General features: G+C 46.4%; 1 protein-coding gene across 1 annotated transcript in view; it reads right to left on the reverse strand.

Moving 5' to 3' along the window:
• Nucleotides 1–10,371, reverse strand: part of Zw (glucose-6-phosphate 1-dehydrogenase Zw) — a 61,428-nt gene extending 51,057 nt beyond the window's left edge. Inside the window, exon 1 of the mRNA XM_050170056.2 lies at nucleotides 10,252–10,371. Coding sequence (XP_050026013.1) covers nucleotides 10,252–10,356 — 105 coding nt within the window. The 5' untranslated portion in view covers nucleotides 10,357–10,371. The remainder of the gene's footprint in view (nucleotides 1–10,251) is intronic.
• Between the last annotated feature and the right edge of the window lie 3,488 nt (nucleotides 10,372–13,859).

Raw genomic sequence — 13,859 nt, forward strand, 5'->3', positions numbered from 1 at the left:
AAACGAAATGTGCAGTTACCACGCAACCTGGCAATCGATGTTACGCGAAGCATTAATTGCGGTTATACCTGGCTATCCGACATATTCTTTGGGGTTTTGCAAAGCTTTACTAGATGAGCCAACGCGTTCGTTCTAGTCGAGAAATTGTGCGTGCGACGCGAACGTGCGTGTGGCGACAGCAAAGCCGATAGCACGACTGCGACGGCGAGAACGCGACTGATTTCTCCGGCGAGAAACCTAGCTTACAGCGTGTTCCGTTACGATCTGGGCCTATCTCGAAAGCGGTGCAACACTCCATCCTGTGTCTGTGACCTAATGGAAAATGTTCGAGCACGTGCTCTCGCTTGTTTAAGGTAAATGTTGCTATGCGACGTGGCGCACACGCGTGCCAATCGTGCTTTATATAATATCCGCATCGGCACGAGAGAATATACATGCATGTGCTTTTGTGGCACGTGCTCTGAGTGCATGTGTTTAGCGTCGCCTTAATTTCTTCTGGTGCTTCTTATTTGTTGTTGTTTTTTCTTGGTAATAAACAAAAAGTGCGTTTGAGGCTAAGTATACAGCATCGGGGACTTTTAAAGCGATATTAAAGTGATAGCCTTATAAGGGCCCCGTGTCGCAGAATATCTGGTGTCGGCGTCGGCGGAGTTGTCCGTGAGAGAAAATTTCCGTATATACTTAGGTACATGTATGTGCCACGCCTGGCTATATGGCATGCGGTATATGCGGGTTCATTGACACACCATTATATCACTGAAGTTGCTCATACCTTGCCTCACATTCTTGACAAAGTTATTCCTCGGAATTTTGAGAATGATAGCCCACAAACAAATGTCACGAAACAAAACACCGACAGGCGCGTGCCTTTTATGATAAATCTTCTCAGATTTAAATATTGAAAGTGCAAAACAATGACATAAACTCTTTTTTTGCTGGCGGCTGTGCACAATCTCTGGGATCGACTTACAGTATACGCAAGATGCCGCGTTTCTACCAGAAAGCTCGGCTTCGTGCATAAAGTTCGCCGCCAGCGCTTCCCGGTAGTATATATGAAAACGTTTATTTTAAAAAAAGTGTAAACATTACGGTTGCATAAGTTGCACTTGCCGGGAAGCGTGGGAAGGACCTTTAAATGTTATCGCGTTCCACTCTTAAAGGCGAAGCTTAAGCGTCCTCCAATTTTTGTGCTGTTGGACTCGGACTTCACTCACGCATCACTCTTTGTGTTGCTTCCAGAAATGCTGCGGCCTGCGGGACAACTTCTGATGGTTGCCTCGTCCTACTGCACTGATGGAGATTTAATAAAGAAGTGCTTGAGAGGGAAAATAATGATAAAAAAAGAAAAGAAGAAATAAGTTCCGCGCTGGCAGCAGGGTTTTGTACCCGCTGTTTATAGGACATTCAATGGCTTTGAATGTTATAACGACTAGTGAAATTTCATCCGCGTGGATTCGCTTACGGGCAGAACATGCTTGTCGGTAAACGCTAATGCATTTCATATATCTGGATAATCTTATCACCTTAGAAGTGCTTCGCCACTGAAATAACTGCTGATGCTTGCGCGCAGACAAAAGAGCACATTAAGAAAAGATACGACAAGACGCTTTAATCTCGTCATTGTTGCTTCGTTTTTGATTGCGTTCCTTCGTCTGTGCCCAACTTTTGATAGGATCGCCGATTGCCTGAAAGGAAGGGCTCACGCGTGCACCATCAGTTTGCCGCTACGACGTCAAAGAGAAGGCGCCCGCTTGCTCGCCGATGCAATTCTTAACCTGCTATCTTTTTCTCCATCGCATGCGTCCCACGAATGCATCATTACCGTGACGTCTTACTCAGTTATGATGCAATATTCGTAACTCGATTTGCCTGCCACGTGGACTTCCTCTTGTATTAATTCAAAGAGCAGGGTGCGCGGCAGGACTTCCTCCGCGCTGTAGTTACTGATGAAGCAGCTTGGTCAAGCTGTGGCTGTAACTGAAACGGTACGAGTAGAGACGTCTAGTGGAGACCTCCATATCAGACGTGGCACTTCTTGTGTCATAGCAGTTCATCCAAACGGTATACCATCCATACAGTGACTCTGATGACGTAGTCATTTTTGTTCATTGAGAAATGTAGACCCTGTATAGCATGCACGTTGTTCATATTATTGCGGCAAAAACGCTTACGCCTTAGTACAGTAGCCGGTGAATGAGCTGCTGAACACCGTAATAAGTGCAATGAATTCAAATTCGCTCATGGACGAGTAGGAGCGTGCTTAGTACGTCCAAGGACATCGCAGGTTGACATGTCTCATTTAGTCCCTCGTGTGTTTCGTCAGCGCTGGTCGCGAAAGAATGTGTTCCGCCGCAAAATTACACCCTTGGTTTTACGAACACTGCAGCCCGAATCAGACAAGAACGCTGGAAAGAACGCAGGGCAGCGCTGGTGCGCACAACGGTGGATAAACTGTATATTACTTGTGTCAATACAAATATTCATATAGACCCTTTTCATGCTTACAGAGTTCCCAGAAGACTTCCGGTTAAGCCCTCCGGAACAACATAAGTTATGATAGCCTATAAATTTATAGGATCCCCCAGCTGGCACCTGTTTTGCAGCAGAGTTGGAGTGTTTGAGAAGTCAATTGTATTGTTAAGTGCAACAACAACAAAAAGAAAAGAAGAAGAAGAAGTCCGTACATCAGCTCGACGCATGACACACGTTCTTTATATCTGAAATCATCAAGAATATGTGCCTACAGATACTATACGACAAAATACTTTTTTTTTTCTTGGCTAATTGTATTGTCGAAAAATGGTTGACCGGAAATTCTCTGGAGTCATGAACACACTGCTGGCCACATCGCGGACGCAAAAGGTCCGTAACGTTTCTATAGCAATGCGCGTACATAAAAGCCCCGTTTGTTAATTCGTCTTCTCGCCGTGCTAGTTACAGAAACCTCTAAGTCCTCCTGTCACACTGCCTTGCGTGACACTGCTGGCGTGATCTTTTAGAAAAGGTCACGTCTTCGAAAATCGAAATCGTTTGTCGCAGAGTACAGCTGTATATGTACAGCCGCTTATTCATTCACGGCACATTACACTCAGCCGCACGCGAGGCATAAGGCACCAGCGTTCAATCATAGCAGCCACGGGTCATTTACGCGCGCGGTCCGCGTACAGTATATACGGAAGAAGGAAACGCCGCACCGAACGCACGCAGGGACCCAAGCTCCGCGACCAGGCGGTTCGTCTAAAAACACATATATATCCGCATAAAAACACACCTTCCTGTCGCTTTGCCGATGTTTGCCTCTCCATTTTTTTTTTCCAAGTTTGCTGGCATTTTCTTAGCATAACCATGTACCAACTAGCCCAACAAGCCACTCTCATGAACATATAGAAGGGCTCTCATGTCGGCCCCGCCCACTCGAGAACTCTGCCAAGGCCAAACATCATCCGAGCAACGCGTATACATAGAACCCGCTCGTGTATACCTGCCCGTACTTACGGGCACGATCGCTCGCGGCTGAGAAATCCGTGGCGGCAAATCCGTGCAGCGTCGCGGAAGCGGCTTTCAGACATGACAGGAAAGCAAGCGTGCCCCGCAGTATGCACGCGCTGTTGCGCGCCCGCCGCGGTGGCCCCCCCTCAGAATGGAATCATTCATGCAGTGGACAGGACAGATATGGTATACTGCTCTGGACAGAGGGACAGATAAAGTCCTCCTACATATGTATAGAACAGATGGAGTCATACTGTGGACCAGATAGGTGGCCTTCCTGCTATGGAGAAAAGGAGAGATCAAGTGCTTCTACTGTGAGCTGGACACATGGAGGACAAGTACAGTCCTTCTGTAGTGGACAGAGGGACAGTGCCGTCGTCCTTTGTTATAACTTCTCTGTCTTCGTTATTCGCGTTGCCCCCATGGTGCTTAAAGTCAGAGAGGGGGGGGGGGACCCCTTTGTTACTTAAGCGCCCCCTCGCCAGGTCAACTGTAGCAATGCGGCACCCATTCGACAAGCACTGAAGCTGATTTTATTACCAGTAGTGTTATATATATATATATATATATATATATATATATATATAAATCAGTGAAGCATTGAATCACGGGATCCGGCAGTGAAACTGGTAGGAAAAATACTAGGATATTACATATACGAGCGCGTGTGAGTGTGCGCGCGCTATATACTGGTCGCCACCCTGAGGGCCCCCACTCCACTGAAGGGAATCCTTAAGCCATGGTTGCCTCTAGCAAAATACATGAATCCTTCTGCTGCTCACCATATCGTAGATGTCGGAAGCTAGGTCCCAAGCCGCGGCGCGGCTTCATTGCGACCAGACGGAACGCCCGGTTAATTGAGATTTACACGTTGTGCGCTAAAGAACATAAGGTGGTCAAAATTCATTCCGAGCTGTCCGCTGCGGCATTCACTCCCCCGTCCCCGATAGTCTGTGTCAACGTGTGTACTACAGAATCAACTCAATCTCACAGCGGGTGTGCCCTATAGGACGGCAAAAATCATCCATCCCCATCCGTCGTATAGACACGCGCACGTTTGTTCAGCGGGAAGCACAAGAGACGCAACGTGAGATGGAACTAGTCCTTGCTGTACCTAAGCACGCAGTGGAGTGAAAATCTGACCAGTTCGGCAAAGACCAGCGCTACTCTTTCTATATAGCCCGTAACGTTGACCACTTGCTCGCGCATTATCTGCCCACACACTCGACTGAAACTAGCCGATTGGAAATACAGCCTTACCAATAAATATACCAAACGCGAGGTTATGTCGCAATGAAGTCTCGCAACTTCCGCGAGACTGCGCTGTGTTAGTAGGATGGATGCTCTTTTCTCCTTCTTGTCCTTTATTGCGGCGACGCTCGTCTCGTTGTTTGTGGAGGGACTTATATACGCTGCCTGCATATATGTGTGTAACAAGCCGCTCCAGCGAACCGCCTGCAAAGCACTGCATGCAGTCGCTATAGATACCGAACAGTCGAGCCGACCGACCCGTACACGAAGAATTGGCAATCAATGAAAGGCGTTGCCCCACCCACCCACTGCCGAGATCTGGCGCCGATACGCGCGTTTATTTCTTGCTGTTCCCCCACCCATGCTGGTGCGCAGACTGCGTGTCTCCTCCTCACACGGAGCTGGCATCCAAAGTTGTCCTGGCGAGGCGCGCGCACGCAAGACCGCTTTGCCCATTAACTGCACGAGTGCCTGAATCGGCAAAGGGTGGATCTGACTGCTATACATGCATAGGGCGGCAATGGACACATCGAAACATGCTCTTCCAAGAATAATAATAAAACATCGGCCAACGTGACTCAGTGAACCTGCGCTCCAAGAAACTAGAAGAAAAAGAAAGAAGAAGAAGAAAAAGGCGTGTTCTTTTTTTTTTTTTTCTGCGTACGAGACGCATCTCTATGCGTTTTCAAATGAAGGAAATGCGTATACATGCCTCAAACACTAAAATTAATAATTTTCCGCGTAACATACGGCGAAATTGATTTATAATTTTGTGAGCAGCCACGGTTGGAAACATGCGGGCTTCTGTTTCGCCGCACTACAGAGTGCGGCTCTCTTTCGTCTTTTTTGACCAGAAAAACCGAAATATTGACAGGTCTTTCAACGGCGGAGCGTGCCTCTACAAAGGGTTGATTTCCCTAAATCGGCTATAGTTTACTAATATCGATACGTGCTTCTCGGAAAGCACGAGCAGGGCTTCCCGATGTCCTCGCTAAGCCGAACATTAAGACGTGGTGGGAACTGATCGAAAGTATATGAGCGACAGTGTCACAGGGTGTCCCAGCTAACGTTCATCATCATCATCATAATCATCATCATCATCGTCGTCGTCATAATCATAATCAGCCTATTTTATGTCCACTGCAGGACGAAGGCCTCTCCCTGCGATCTCCAATTGACCCTGTTATGCAGCCAACCGATTCCAACTATAGCGCCTGCGAATTTATTAATTTCATCACCCCACCTATATAGTCTTCTGCCGTCCTCGACTGCGCTTCCCTTTTCTTGGCACCCATTCTGTAACCCTAATGGTCCACCTTTTGTATAACCTACGCATTACATCACCTCTACAGCTCTGTTTTTTTTTTTTTTTTTAATGTCAATTAGATTATCGGCTATCCCCGTTTGCTCTCTGATCCACAGCGCTTTCTTCCTGTCCCTCAACGTTTCTCCTGAATGCCACGTAGCTGGACAGAACAAAGGTGGTGTCGTTCGCCGTCGTGTGTTTACCTTCAAACTAATTTTTTTTTCATCCCGCCTAAATAGATAATTATCCTTAATTAATCAATAAACTTCTCAAATATTATAATTAGATTAAATGTGCCCATGAGAAAATTCTAGAGCGACATGAAAAACTCCCGATACATCTTTCTGTTGCTCAATACGGGCTACATGAAAATTTTTCCGAGCGTGAAAGAAGCCTGCGAATACACGCAAAGTGCCTCGAGCAGCCAGTCGCGTGCGTTTGCGGGCTTCTTTCACGCTCGGAAAAACACTTATGTAGCACGCATTGAGTTATAGAAAGCTGTATCGGGAGTTTTTCATGTCGCTCTACAATTTTCTCATTGACACTTTTCATCTAATATTTGAAAAGTTGATTGATTAATTAAGACTAATTATTCATTTAGGCGTTATTAAAGGAATAGTTGGAGTATCTCGAAGCGACGCCAAACAATGTTACCTTGGTTCTGTCCAGCTGCGTGGCATTTGCTTATTTTGAAAGTCTGGCTAAAGTTAGCTGGGGCACCCTGTATATACTTATGTCCCACGGTTGAAACGCAACAACTTGATTAAATCTGATATGAATTGAAATTTGATTTCATTTCGATACCGTGAAATCATTGTACTGTAAAATTATGCTGCCGTAATATATATAATTAAAACTCCACTCTAGACGCGGTTGCAGCTCGGGTAATGTTGCAGCTAGGGTAATATGCAATACAGTTGTCGACACATGACTGAAGATATAACTGCCGTGGTGTGTGGGCAAAGTACGTGCGCCTAGCGGACCTCGCAAACTGTTGGAAACGTGTCAATGTTTCCAAATTTGACCGCGCTGGGATCGCGCGTGGGTTTGTCAGTAGTACATTGCTGCCAAATATTGTTATATTTTTTGCTTATTTTCGCAGCGGCAGGAAACGACCACTGGTAATATTTACATACGCGGAAATGAGCTTTCTTTTCTTTTTTTTTTTGCAATATTTGTGACACAGGTTCTTGTTGAGCGGTCCAAACACCTCGGGCATGGGGCGGACGGATGCCGTTTCCTAGCCAAACATAATTACGTATCTGTCTGGCGTCAGCCAATCGGAGCCAGGCGCGTTTGCGTCGTCTGCTATCTCTCTCTCTGCCTCTTCTCCCTCTCCTTCTTAATCGCGCGCGCACGTGTGTGTGTGTGTGTGTGTTTTCCCGTGGGTTGGCGCAGAGAAAGGCACGATCCCGCTTCATAAGGACGGTCGCTTGATGCTCGACCAACGGTGTGAGGCGCGAGCAGTGACGACACTCGTGAATGGGCGTCTAATTACCGTAACAGCTGCGCTCTTCGGTTTGTTCAGTTTCGCTTTTCTGTGTGGAACTGGCCGTAATTAATTGCGCTGTAAAAATCAGTAGCGTCAACATCTTTTTCTTTTTTTCATTTCCGGAAAGGGTTGTGAACTCCTCGGATTTCCCGCTTCAAGTCTTTCATTGGGACCAATCGCAAGGCGATATTGTTTAGAAAGTTAGGTATTCGAATTCGCATAGTTACTTGTATAATTACTACATTGAATCATCTTAAAATGTGTGCCTCTGCGGTAAAACTTATCTAGAAGAAACCATTTAATTAGCTTTCCTAAATTTAAAGAGGCCCTGAAACACTTTTTGAACACAGTAAGATAAAGTGATCTGTTTGTTAACGAGGCTCCTCTGAACATGTGAGCCAACTATTATTGCACTGCATGCCGCAGAAAATTTACGAACTCGTGCCAAAAGCAGTGAAAAATCGCTTGCTCTAGCTTCCGCAGTGTCGTCATACAGCGCCATCGCAAGCAGCTGGACCTACAACAACTATTGTCTGATTTCGTGATGGCGAGGACATTCTCAGTAATACAATCAATGTTCGATTGAGTTAAATAAATGAAAATATACGTCTGCGACCTCAAAAAGACAGAAAAACCATTTCAACTACGCACTGCCGGTCTAAACACGACAGTTGCGCTTTGCTGCGTCTGCTGCGCGTGGCCTGCGAGATGAAAAGTGTAGCGTAGAAACCGCGGCCGCCACGAGCCCGTCTCGCGTTCATATAGTTTCCTAGAATAACTATTGTATGGAACTCTGTGCTCGCCTCATGGCCTCCGAGATCCTCGCAGGACATTCTCGCGTTCTACCTTTTATAGGGGCCATCAAGGCGTTGCTCCCCTGCGCCCCCTCGCCCTCTCCCCTGTGTAGCTTCCAGCGCGCTAGCGAAACGGAAGGAGACGGAAAGCCGCCGATTGGTCCGATAACTGCGTCTAACTTCGCTTGTGGAGGTTCGTGAGGCGACGTAATTTAATATAGGGATGTAATGCCGCGATTCGTTAGAAAAGTGTTTCAGGGCGCCTTTAACCCTTTCGCTGTCACTGACGTACCGGTACGTCATCGCGCTTCCCCCCCACGGTGTCACTGACGTACCGGTACGTTCTCTATCGTGCGTTCAAAATTTCGCGCCTGAGCGCAAAAGCAGGCGCTCCTGGATTGGCCACGCCATCTGTTGACTCTTTCTAAAAGTTCGTACATTCGCCCCGACCTGTGTTAGTCCATGTATTGAAGAGTACGGTGCGACTGCCACTCCCCACTTTCTCTTTGCTGAGTGGCGCGGTGGCTCCGCGTTCGCTGGATCATGCGTCGCGCGCGTGTGGTTATGGGTTCAAGGGTTGTTCTGTAATCTCCGCTGGTTTGAAGGTTTTTATTTTTCTTCTGTTGGTGTGCCTGCTACGGCGCGTCAAGTTCAGGCGCACGTGCCGTTGCCTCTCCAAAAAGGGTGACTCGATTGCTGCTTTCGCTCTCTCGCCACACCCTCGCTTCCGACTTGCAGCAGTAAACGTAAAGCCCTTCGAACTTTGTTTAGCCTTTTTCCATCTCCCTCTGTCTTCTTGATCACGCAACGTTCCATTTCTCTCCGTTGCGCGGGCGACTGAAAGCGCATCCTCCCTGCGCGCGGTTACTTTCGGATGCCTCGGCGCGCGGGACCTTCGTCTGCTCATGGGAGCGGTGGCTGAATTCCGATTCAGAATACGAGCCGAGCTCGGATTCGGACTCGGACAAAGTCGCTTGAGACGAAGAGGGTTCCGCATCGTCAGATTCGGATGTTGAACAGATTTTATAGTCAGGCTGATGATGATGATGATGTTTACTAACAACAGCTGCAGAACACTGAAATGTGCATATTGCATTGACTATGTTATTTGTATACCAATCATAATCAAAAATAAATTGCTATGTTCATTCCCTGTTATGCTCGTTCCCTGAAACCAAGCCGACACTGGGGGTGCGTCACGGCCAGAAACGTCCGACAGCGAAAGGGTTAAGGAATTTCGAACGCATTTCGTGAAAAACTCGGTGTAATGTTCGCGAGCTGTGCACGTTCAGGGAAAAACGCTGACATTGAGACTATATACTTAACTACGACGATTACTGTACTTTGAACTGCTTCATTTCAGTACACTTTCTTCTCAGAAGCGCATATGCGCGGACGCGTTACTCTGACAGAAACCACGAAAGACAGGCACTGAAACGTGATTTAAGACCGTAGTGTTGTCTAACACCCGTAGTGACACGCAGATACGTCTATTACAGCCTCAGTCAAAAAAGTGTTTACCTTGTCAAATAAAACCACCGAAACGCTCTCGTAAATAAGCTTGAACGCGCAGCCATGTGCGTTTTAAGGATAAATGATTAATTGCTTCCTGTACAGTAACCGATACACCCTGGATACGATCACTGCGTCTTTTAGTTTTCTGCCGTGTATAATTAAACGCACTGATTTTATCCTTAAAATGAATAGCATTTGAATCATGTCCTGGCCTGCCTATCCTACTCCTTCCCCTCCTCTCCCTACCTTGATGTTCGTGACTTCACGTTTGTACCAACTTCAGACAGTAACTACGCGCTTTCAAATCACGCAGGCCGTGTACATTTCACAGATCCCGTCCGCTCGCACCGTATACTGGACCCTAAACTGCCCTCGGAACGATCTGACCAAATCGCTGCGCGTACCCTGTCTTCGCTGGAGTAGGAGCTCTCTTCCGCTGAGCAGATGCTGCCGCTTAAGATGAAATCCAAAAGGGAGCCGGTGTCTGCAGTCGCCGCACGGCCAGCCATATACGCAGCCGCAGCCGCACACGCCACGCGGTGCAGCGTTGCTTGCAGTGTATGTGTACTCTAGCTTCTTTGTCTTCTGCCCAAGGGGGGGGGGGGGGGGGGGGGGGGACTCTTTTCGCGCCTCTGCCTTTCGACGCGTTGCCGCCAATTCAATCGCGCCGAACCAGAGCTTGTGCACTATACGTGCTCCCTGCCGCGAAGGCTTCGCCGTTGCGCACGACCTATCGCAGCTTAATTGTGCCTTTTCGGGCACGCATATGTTTGTCCATAGTATAGTAGTAAACCTTATTTATATGCGTTGTGAGTATTTTATCTGGCGAACGTCCATGCAAATGCGTTACAACGCTTCGTTGACTATTTTCGTATATGTGAGCAGAAATAAGCAAGAAGCCTAAAAGAAAGAAAGAAAAACGAAAGCGGAACTTGTGAAGCTGTCGTACGTCTCTGTCGTTACCATTTGTGCTGGCGCTTGTTCGAACAGATGTACGCGATTGGCGCCTGGAACATGCGTATATATCGACCTATGTTTTTATTCGAACTTTGAAGGATGTTTCTGCGCTGTTCTCGCCGGTCCGCATCCGTCATTTACGCTTGCCTGTTATTTCGTACATAAAATAATAAATAAAGTAATGAAAACCGTCGTGTGTGCACCTGTCGTATAGAAGCGAGTGAGCCACTGCGGAGGCGTGGACTAGTTTTACTGCTTGTCGGCTATGAAATGAACACACGAAACATGGCAATCATTATGCCAAGCGTTTTATTGAATCATGCGGACAAAGAAGAAAAAAAATGAAATAAGAAGATCTTATTGTTGTCCATTAAATTGTTGTCCAATTATTGTTGTCCATTGTCCCTGAGTTATAACAGAAAAAGAAATTTTCAGGGGCGCTGTTGAAAGGTGAAATTACATGTTAAAACTATAGTTATTCTTGCGATATTTCAATTTTCTTTTAATGTTGTCGGAATAACGATTTAAGTCTCTGTATGGGCTCTGCTGTGCTGCTTTCTTGAAGAGAATCGAAGAATACTATTTTAGTAAATTAGTTATGTCATTATGAGGCTTGCCAGTATTTTGGCTGTGGATTCGGGGTCCAGAACCCAGGGAAACTTCTATTCAAATGAGGGGGGGGGGGGGTACTTTACTAGTAAAAATGTGAATAACGTCCACCATTCGCCATAAGAACGCGTAAACCCACAAAAGAGAAATTAAATAAGGTGTATTTTACAGGTACGCCTGTGCGATGCACCTTTCCTTTACTTGGCAAACAAGGAACTACGTCAAATGCACTTGCGCAGGAAGAACACTGCCAATAACAAGAAGCTAAAGTGTAAAATAAAGATTAATTAGTAGAATACAACTAAAAAATAACAGCAGTTGGCAACCAAGGCACACAAACCGCGCGGAGTTGTGTTACTTCGCCAGCCAATCAGAGAAGCAAACAATATCGCCGTCTTACTTGATACCTCCGGAGCGTCTGTTGTTCTTGAAGAGTCTTTTCATCGGCGGAAGCAATGAGGAGTGCAACAGACATGGGCAAAGTGTATGGAGTCTGAGCATTTCACTCTTCAAAAGTCTGCGGTGCCATTCATTTCACTGCTGAACCTGTTTTTACTCATGAAAGATTAATTAGTAGAATACAACTAAAAAATAACAGCAGTTGGCAACCAAGGCACACAAACCGCGCGGAGTTGTGTTACTTCGCCAGCCAATCAGAGAAGCAAACAATATCGCCGTCTTACTTGATACCTCCGGAGCGTCTGCTGTTCTTGAAGAGTCTTTTCATCGGCGGAAGCAATGAGGAGTGCAACAGACATGGGCAAAGTGTATGGAGTCTGAGCATTTCACTCTTCAAAAGTCTGCGGTGCCATTCATTTCACTGCTGAACCCGTTTTTACTCATGAAACTGAAGTGAAACTTGACAATAAATAGTTCCAGCAAAGCAATTAATTAATTAAAAATGGGGCTTTACGTGCCAAAACCACTTTCTGATTATGAGGCACGCCGTTGTGGAGGACTCCGGAAATTTCGACCACCTGGGGATCTTTAACGTGCACCTAAATCTAAGTACACGGGTGTTTTCGCCCCCATCGAAATGCGGCCACCGTGGCCGGGATTCGATCCCGCGACTTCGTGCTCAGCAGCCCAACACCATAGCCACTGAGCAACCACGGCGGGTACGCAGCAAAGCAAGCATGTAGATTCAGTTCAATAAAGAATTAGGATTTGGTCATTCCACTATAATAGGCGAGGCAAAATATATAAAATTAAGCCCAAATAATTTTATTTTTGTGGTTACCGCCTATTTGGGTAACAGGAAAAGTTTGAAGTACGAATTATTTGCACCGTCGCGGAGGAACAGTGACTGGTGGTTATGAGGGCGTGGGCGGGGCTTCACTGCAGACTTAATTTGTCTTCCCCCCCCCCCCCCCCCCGTTTTTTTCAGTCTTGTCCTGCGCTTTTCGATTTTTTTTTCCTTTTGTATACTGGCGCATTCTCATTGATACGTATAGTTATGCAGCAAATGAGCCATAATCGTTTCCTTGTGATCAGAGCATGCAAACGCAAAAGTATATATATATATATATATATATATATATATATATATATATATATATATATATATATATATATATAGTCTGCTAGTAGATACTCTTTCTGCATAGTAGTACATGCTAATAAAGAATTTTTTATTGATATTGTAATAAGGAAAAATTAAAAAACAGTGCACTGATTGATCGTGAAGATATCAAAAAGATCTTCGTTTCAAACGTGATTCATTTGACAAAGACCGCATTAGTCACCGCATAGTTATCGAACAAAGCTGTATCCAGCAAAATAAAGAAATAAAACAATCAAATAAACAAGGAATAAACGACACGTCTGAAGTCACGCGTAAATCCGCGCGAAAAGTCCGTTTTTAAGCAGTAGTAACTATTGAGTGTGATTGAAGATTTGTCTGGTGTACGGCACTACGATGCAGAGCTCTTTCTCAAGCGTTACAGACGTAAAAATACAGTTTGAATGCACGCGAGGCCCGCTACGGCGGAGCGGGGAAATGGGCCCAGAATTATTACCCCTGCTGCCATGCCTGCTGCCACCTGACGCAAAGCGGCGGCAACTCGAGAGCCGTCGCGCGATGGGCGCCGTTTGGCTACTACTGTGGTCTCAGCAAATCTCGATTCTTGCTCCGTGATCTCGACTCAAGAGGTCATCTATTGGGCCACCACTGAGCAAACGTATGGGCTTCACGGAGCGTTCGCTTGCCAACGCAGCGACTTTTTCCTTCTTCCATGCCTGCAAACATACGCTGAGCAATGATGCAGAGGCTAATGGCCTTCGAGATTGACATGCACGCGTGATGGAGATTTTGGAAGCCATGCAAGATAGCTCCCAGTAGTTCAGCCTGGTTCTGCCAGCCATATATGGCGTTCGCGACACCATTTGAAAGTAGAAAAGAGCAGGGCAGCTGGTTTTCCTTCCTCCATGGATTTCCCGCTCATGC

This window comes from Dermacentor andersoni, chromosome 6 (assembly GCF_023375885.2).
Source record: "Dermacentor andersoni chromosome 6, qqDerAnde1_hic_scaffold, whole genome shotgun sequence".
NCBI lineage: Eukaryota > Metazoa > Arthropoda > Arachnida > Ixodida > Ixodidae > Dermacentor > Dermacentor andersoni.